General features: G+C 32.9%; 1 protein-coding gene across 1 annotated transcript; it reads right to left on the bottom strand.

Annotated features, from left to right (window-relative positions):
- Nucleotides 1-662: 662 nt before the first annotated feature.
- Nucleotides 663-1,714, bottom strand: LOC119606012 (ryncolin-4-like). Its single transcript, XM_037959371.1, has 2 exons — nt 996-1,714; nt 663-936 (listed from the first exon to the last, which is right to left on the bottom strand). The coding sequence occupies exon 1, from the start codon at nt 1,674-1,676 to the stop codon at nt 1,032-1,034; it is 645 nt and encodes a 214-aa protein (XP_037815299.1). The 5' UTR covers nt 1,677-1,714; the 3' UTR covers nt 663-936; nt 996-1,031.
- Nucleotides 1,715-8,911: the final 7,197 nt, after the last annotated feature.

The following is an 8,911-nucleotide window of genomic DNA, read 5'->3' as shown; positions in this document are numbered from 1 at the left end:
TAGTCTATAGTCTAGTCTATAGTCTAGTCTATAGTCTAGTCTATAGTCTAGTCTATGGTCTAGTCTATAGTCTAGTCTATAGTCTAGTCTATAGTCCTAGTCTATAGTCTAGTCTATAGTCTAGTCTATAGTCTAGTCTATAGTCTAGTCTATAGTCTAGTCTATAGTCTAGTCTATATTCTAGTCTATAGTCTAGTCGATAGTCTAGTCTATAGTCTAGTCTATAGTCTAGTCTAATGTCTAGTCTATAGTCTAGTCTATAGTCTAGTCTATAGTCTAGTCTATAGTCTAGTCTATAGTCTAGTCTATAGTCTAGTCTATAGTCTAGTCTATAGTCTAGTCTATAGTCTAGTCTATAGTCTAGTCTATAGTCTAGTCTATAGTCTAGTCTAATAGTCTAGTCGATAGTCTAGTCTATGGTCTAGTCTATAGTCTAATCCATAGCCTAGTCTATAGTCTAGTCTATAGTCTAGTCTATAGTATAGTCTATAGTTTAGTCTATAGTCTAGTTATGTTTTATTCTGTATTCTATTCTGTATTCTAGTATATAGTCTAGTCCATAGTCTAGTCTATAATCTAGTTTTAGTGTTGTCTATAGATTAGTATATAGTCTAGTCTAAGCCTAAGGAAAAAGCCAATTTTTGGACTAAATTATAAATTCAGTTTAATTTCTAAAAAAGGACTTTTATGATATAAGAAAGTACTTTTTCATTCAGTTTAATTTGAAGAAGTACTTTTAAAAAAATTTAATAAATTACGTCATTAAAAACAATTTTTTAAAGAGCATCAATCCATTTTATTATATTATTCAGCTTTCGATCTGACCATCATTAAAACAAATTTCAATGAATAATTCATGCCATGCCACAGATCCCAAACTATGCCTTTTCTCCCTTCTCAGAAACCGGTTTCTCCAGATAAGGACCATTAAGATGACTACGAAAACAAATATAAAATGATACCAAACAAAAACATTCATTAAAGTCAAAACCTACCTCTGATGACAATAACCAAAACCACCAGGCTCCGTGTCATAGTTTGGCACAATTATGCAATTTTGACCCATCATTATCCTGATCCAAAGTGGTAAATTTCTTACCCACCTGTTCGCTTAAAGCATCTCCAGCCGAACCCACATAAGAACCCAAATCTTTAAGTTCGTATAAGTCCGCTTCAGAGCCCACTATAAAATTATTATATTTAGCATAAGCTATATGTTTATCATGATCCCCTAGTACGATCAAAAGTTCTTGGGGTCCTTTGGTTTTAGTTAGCTGATGTAAAGGCTCTAAACCTATAAAGAATTCTTTGTGTTTATCGCCAAAACCCTGCTGATAATCCGACCAATTGCGATAGAAATTCTCCGAACCATCTAGACGTCTTTGTATTGGTGTCCAACCATTGAAGATATAAGAAAGATCTGCGGAACATTTCGATCTTTCCTCATCTGCATACCAGCTTTCGAATGACTCCAATTGCCAAAGTAATTTTTCATGTTCATATTTGTCCACTACTTGCATTTTAATGTTCTTCAGCTGATTTCTAATGGAATTCACATTCTGCACTAAATTACTGGAGCTAGTAGTCCACTCACTGCTTCTATCATCTTTCTCAGCTTTTATAAGTTGAATTAATAGAAATAATAAAATTGGAAGAGTAACAGTTTTGAATTGCATTTTTCTCAAGACCTTCTACTTAGCGTTTTATTTAACAAATGAATCATTTGCAATTTATTGTTTATTTATTATCAATTTTATTTTGTATGTAGAATTTTGTGAATTCTAGGTATTCAATAAATTATCGCTGCAGGTTAAAAGGTGACAGATTTTACTCTACAGCTGGGTTTCCTGGGAAACAGATATTTAAAGGTTTTAAATATTTCTTAGGAATCTTGATAATTATGAAAAGACAAAAACTTCTTTTAAATTATTAACAAAAACTAAAAAAATATAGACTAGTCAATAGTCCAGTCTATAGTCTGGTCTATAGTCTAGTCTATAGTCTAGACTATAGTATAGTCTATAGTCTAGTCTATAGTCTAGTCTAAGTCTAGTCTATAGTCTGGTTATAGTCTAGTATAAAGTGTAGTCTATAGTCTAGTCTATAGTCTAGTCTACAGTCTAGTCTATAGTATAGTCTATAGTCTAGTCTATAGTCTAGTCTATAGTCTAGTCTATAGTCTAGTCTATAGTCTAGTCTATAGTCTAGTCTATAGTCTAGTCTATAGTCTAGTCTATAGTCTAGTCTATAGTCTAGTCTATAGTCTAGTCTATAGTCTAGTCATAGTCTAGTCTATAGTCTAGTCTATAGTCTAGTCTATAGTCTAGTCTATAGTCTAGTCTATAGTCTAGTCTATAGTCTAGTCTATAGTCTAGTCTAGTCTATAGTCTAGTCTATAGTCTAGTCTATAGTCTAGTCTATAGTCTAGTCTATAGTCTAGTCTATAGTCTAGTCTATAGTAGTCTATAGTCTAGTCTATAGTCTAGTCTATAGTCTAGTCTATAGTCTAGTCTACAGTCTAGTCTATAGTCTAGTCTATAGTCTAGAGTAGTCTAGTCTAGTCTATAGTCTAGTCTATAGTCTAGTCTATAGTCTAGTCTATAGTCTAGCCTATGTCTAGTCTATAGTCTAGTCTATAGTCTAGTCTATAGTCTAGTCTATAGTCTAGTCTATAGTCTAGTCTATAGTCTAGTCTATAGTCTAGTCTATAGTTTAGTCTATAGTCTAGTCTATAGTCTAGTCTATAGTCTAGTCTATAGTCTAGTCTATAGTCTAGTCTCTAGTTTAGTCTATAGTCTAGTCTATAGTCTAATCTATAGTCTAGTCTAGTCTATAGTCTAGTCTTTTGTCTAGTCTATAGTCTAGTCTATAGTCTAGTCTATAGTCTAGTCTAGTTAGTATAGTCTATAGTCTAGTCTATAGTCTAGTCTATAGTCTACTCTATAGTTTAGTCTATAGTCTAGTCTATAGTCTAGTCTAGAGTCTAGTCTATAGTCTAGTCTATAGTCTAGTCTATAGTCTAGTCTATAGTCTAGACTATAGTCTAATCTATAGTCTAGTCTATAGTCTAGTCTTTGTCTAGTCTTTAGTCTAGTCTATAGTCTAGTCTATAGTCTAGTCTATAGTCTAGTCTATAGTCTAGTCTATAGTCTAGTCTATAGTCTAGTCTATAGTCTAGTCTATAGTCTAGTCTATAGTCTAGTCTATAGTCTAGTCTATAGTCTAGTCTATAGTCTAGTCTATAGTCTAGTCTATAGTCTAGTCTATAGTCTAGTCTATAGTCTAGTCTATAGTCTAGTCTATAGTCTAGTATAGTCTAGTCTATAGTCTAGTCTATAGTCTAGTCTATAGTCTAGTCTATAGTCTAGTCTATAGTCTAGTCTATAGTCTAGTCTATAGTCTCTATAGTCTAGTCTATAGTCTAGTCTATAGTCTAGTCTATAGTCTAGTCTAGTCTAGTCTATAGTCTAGTCTATAGTCTAGTCTATAGTCTAGTCTATAGTCTAGTCTATAGTCTAGTCTATAGTCTAGTCTATAGTCTAGTCTATAGTCTAGTCTATAGTCTAGTCTATAGTCTAGTCTATAGTCTAGTCTATAGTCTAGTCTATAGTCTAGTCTATAGTCTAGTCTATAGTCTAGTCTATAGTCTAGTCTATAGTTTAGTACATATGTCTAGTCTATAGTCTAGTCTATAGTCTAATCTATAGTCTAGTCTATTGTCTAGTCTGTAGTCTAGTCTATAGTCTAGTCTATAGTCTAGTCTATAGTCTAGTCCATAGTCTAGTCTATAGTCTAGTCTATAGTCTAGTCTATAGTCTAGTTTATAGTCTAGTCTATAGTCTAGTCTATAGTCTAGTCTATAGTCTAGTCTATAGTCTAGTCTATAGTCTAGTCTATAGTCTAGTCTATAGTAGTCTATAGTCTAGTCTATAGTCTAGTCTATAGTCTAGTCTATAGTCTAGTCTATAGTGTAGTCTATAGTCTAGTCTATAGTCTAGTCTATAGTCTAGTCTATAGTCTAGTCTATAGTCTAGTACATATGTCTAGTCTATAGTCTAGTCTATAGTCTAATCTATAGTCTAGTCTATAGTCTAGTCTGTAGTCTAGTCTATAGTCTAGTCTATAGTCTAGTCTATAGTCTAGTCCATAGTCTAGTCTATAGTCTAGTCTATAGTCTAGTTTATAGTCTAGTCTATAGTCTAGTCTATAGTCTAGTCTATAGTCTAGTCTATAGTCTAGACTATAGTCTAGTCTATAGTCTAGTCTATAGTCTAGTCTATAGTCTAGTCTATAGTCTAGTCTATAGTCTAGTCTATAGTCTAGTCTATAGTCTAGTCTATAGTCTAGTCTATAGTCTAGTCTATAGTCTAGTCTATAGTCTAGTCTATAGTCTAGTCTATAGTCTAGTCTATAGTCTAGTCTATAGTCTAGTCTATAGTCTAGTCTATAGTCTAGTCTATAGTCTAGTCTATAGTCTAGTCTATAGTCTAGTCTATAGTCTAGTCTATAGTCTAGTCTATAGTCTAGTCTATAGTCTAGTCTATAGTCTAGTCTATAGTCTAGTCTATAGTCTAGTCTATAGTCTAGTCTATAGTCTAGTCTATAGTCTAGTCTATAGTCTAGTCTATAGTCTAGTCTATAGTCTAGTCTAAGTAGCTATAGTCTAGTCTATAGTCTAGTCTGTAGTCTAGTCTATAGACTAGACTGTAGTCTAGTCTATAGTCTAGTCTATAGTCTAGTCTATAGTCTAGTCTATAGTCTAGTCTATAGTCTAGTCTATAGTCTAGTCTATAGTCTAGTCTATAGTCTAGTCTATAGTCTAGTCTATAGTCTAGTCTATAGTCTAGTCTATAGTCTAGTCTATAGTCTAGTCTATAGTCTAGTCTATAGTCTAGTCTATAGTCTAGTCTAGTCTAGTCTATAGTCTAGTCTATAGTCTAGTCTATAGTCTAGTCTATAGTCTAGTCTATAGTCTAGTCTATAGTCTAGTCTATAGTCTAGTCTATAGTCTAGTCTATAGTCTAGTCTATAGTCTAGTCTATAGTCTAGTCTATAGTCTAGTCTATAGTCTAGTCTATAGTCTAGTCTATAGTCTAGTCTATAGTCTAGTCTATAGTCTAGTCTATAGTCTAGTCCATATTCTAGTCTATAGTCTAGTCTATAGTCTAGTCTATAGTCTAGTCGTCTAGTCTAGTCTAGTCTAGTCTAGTCTATAGTCTAGTATATAGTCTAGTCTATAGTCTAGTCTATAGTCTAGTCTATAGTCTAGTCTATAGTCTAGTCTAGTCTATAGTCTAGTCTAGTCTAGTCTAGTCTAGTCTAGTCTAGTCTAGTCTAGTCTAGTCTATAGTCTAGTATATAGTCTAGTCTATAGTCTAGTCTATAGTCTAGTCTATAGTCTAGTCTATAGTCTAGTCTATAGTCTAGTCTATAGTCTAGTCTATAGTCTAGTCTATAGTCTAGTCTATAGTCTAGTCTATAGTCTAGTCTATAGTCTAGTCTATAGTTAGTCTATAGTCTAGTCTATAGTCTAGTCTATAGTCTAGTCTATAGTCTAGTCTATAGTCTAGTCTATAGTCTAGTCTATAGTCTATTCTATAGTCTAGTCTATAGTCTAGTCTATAGTCTAGTCTATAGTCTAGTCTATAGTCTAGTCTATAGTCTAGTCTATAGTCTAGTCTATAGTCTATTCTATAGTCTAGTCTATAGTCTAGTCTATAGTCTAGTCAATAGTCTAGTCCATAGTCTAGTCTATTCTAGTCTATATTCTAGTCTATAGTCTAGTCTATAGTCTAGTCTATAGTCTAGTCTTTAGTCTAGTCTATAGTCTAGTCTATAGTCTTTGGTCTAGTCTATAGTCCAGTGTATAGTTCACAACCATGTTACTTTTTGCTCCTCATCTCTATTTAATTCTTCCATTATTTCCATTTTTATAATCTCATCATTTTCATCTTGTGTAACTCTAGATTTACAAATTATTTTATAAATTTTTCTTTTGTTCAAAAAAGATTTTTAACTTTGATAATAAATTTCAACCCTTAACACAATATATTTGTAACATTTTTTACTCAAGGGCTGTGTGAATTTAGATGAAAATAAAAAAATTGAAAACACACCTGAAGTAACAAATAAAGAATATATAAAATTCATTTCCATATGAACAAACTGATAACCCACAGAGGTTGAGAAATGCTTTGTGACAAGGGTTGCTGCTGCTGCAACAACACCCATGTTGCAATCAGCTGATTACCAACGAAGCTTAAAATGAACAAACAACAACAACAGCGCAACACTATACATTTTTTATGCACGTGCTTGGCAACGTTGGAAATAATTAACCCAACAGTGGGTCATAAAAAGAAAATAACTATAACTCTAGTTACGCAGGCGCTTAACAACCCCCTAAAACGGAAAGCTTCAGCATTTTGGATTTGGAAAATTAATGCTTTGTTGGGAAAACATTGTTAGAATTTTTATAAAACGGACATAAACTAAAGTTGCGTGCGTGTCAAACATTTTTGTATTTCTAAAAAAATTTCTAATTAAATTTGGAAATGAAAGGTTGCTAAAGGATTTTCATGTCAGCATGTGTGTCACGCGCATTTTTTCATGTGTGCATTAAAACATTTACATACACAATCCATTTTTTATTGGTTTGCCTTTTGCATTGTTGTTTTTATTCGTCCTTTTGTGTATTATTCTAGGACTAGATTTGAAGGAAAAATAGAAACATCATACAAAAATATTTTTCTATATTTAACTTAATATTATTCCATTTTTAAGGACACGTGTCCTTGTTTAGTTAGAGACGTATAGAGAATTTTGGCAAACACACATAGACTCGAAGTATAATGCATACTTTAAGGATTTATATGAAACTCATTACATTACTAGACTAGGCTATAGACTGGACTATAGACTAGACTATAGACTAGACTGTAGACATGACTAGACTAGACTATAGACTAGACTATAGACTAGACTATAGACTAGACTATAGACTAGACTATAGACTAGACTATAGACTAGACTATAGACTAGACTATAGACTAGACTATAGACTAGACTATAGACTAGACTATAGACTAGACTATAGACTAGACTATAGACTAGACTATAGACTAGACTATAGACTAGACTATAGACTAGACTATAGACTAGACTATAGACTAGACTATAGACTAGACTATAGACTAGACTATAGACTAGACTATAGACTAGACTATAGACTAGACTATAGACTAGACTATAGACTAGACTATAGACTAGACTATAGACTAGACTATAGACTAGACTATAGACTAGACTATAGACTAGACTATATACTAGACTATAGACTAGACTATAGACTAGACTATAGACTAGACTATAGACTAGACTATAGACTAGACTATAGACTAGACTATAGACTAGACTATAGACTAGACTATAGACTAGACTATAGACTAGATTATAGACTAGACTATAGACTAGACTATAGACTAGACTATAGACTAGACTACAGACTAGACTATAGACTAGACTATAGACTAGACTATAGACTAGACTATAGACTAGACTACAGATTAGGCTACAGACTAGGCTATAGACTAGACTATATACTAGACCATAAACTAGACTATAGACTAGACTATAGACTAGACTATAGACTAGACTATAGACTAGACTATAGACTAGACTATAGACTAGACTATAGACTAGACTATAGACTAGACTATAGACTAGACTATAGACTAGACTATATACTAGACTATAGACTAGACTATAGACTAGACTATAGACTAGACTATAGACTAGACTATATACTAGACTATAGACTAGACTATAGACTAGACTATAGACTAGACTATAGACTAGACTATAGACTAGACTATAGACTAGACTATAGACTAGACTATAGACTAGACTATAGACTAGACTATAGACTAGACTACAGATTAGGCTACAGATTAGGCTACAGACTAGACTATAGACCAGACTATAGACTAGACTATAGACTAGACTACAGATTAGGCTACAGACTAGGCTATATACTAGACCATAAACTAGACTAATAGACAGACTAGACTATAGACTAGACTATAGACTAGACTATAGACTAGACTATAGACTAGACTATAGACTAGACTATAGACTAGACTATAGACTAGACTATAGACTAGACTATAGACTAGACTATAGACTAGACTATAGACTAGACCATAGACTAGACTATAGACTAGACTATAGACTAGACTACAGATTAGGCTACAGACTAGGCTATAGACTAGACTATATACTAGACCATAAACTAGACTATAGACTAGACTATAGACTAGACTGTAGACTAGACTATAGACTAGACTATAGACTAGACTATAGACTAGACTATAGACTAGACTATAGACTAGACTATAGACTAGACTATAGACTAGACTATAGACTAGACTATAGACTAGACTATAGACTAGACTATAGACCAGACTATAGACTAGACTATAGACCAGACTATAGACTAGACTATAGACTAGACTATAGACTAGACTATAGACTAGACTATAGACTAGACTATAGACTAGACTACAGATTAGGCTACAGACTAGACTATAGACCAGACTATAGACTAGACTATAGACTAGACTACAGATTAGGCTATAGACTAGGCTATAGACTAGACTATATACTAGACCATAAACTAGACTATAGACTAGACTATAGACTAGACTATAGACTAGACTATAGACTAGACTATAGACTAGACTATAGACTAGACTATAGACTAGACTATAGACTAGACTATAGACTAGACTATAGACTAGACTATAGACTAGACTATAGACTAGACTATAGACTAGACTATAGACTAGACTATAGACTAGACTATAGACTAGACTATAGACTAGACTATAGACCTAGACTATAGACTAGACTA

The sequence above is a fragment of the Lucilia sericata genome, unplaced genomic scaffold (genome assembly GCF_015586225.1).
Source record: "Lucilia sericata isolate MDLA Ls3-8-SP2 unplaced genomic scaffold, ASM1558622v1 Contig000545F_arrow, whole genome shotgun sequence".
Classification (NCBI taxonomy): Eukaryota; Metazoa; Arthropoda; class Insecta; order Diptera; family Calliphoridae; genus Lucilia; species Lucilia sericata.
This window is presented reverse-complemented; position numbering and strand designations above follow the sequence as displayed.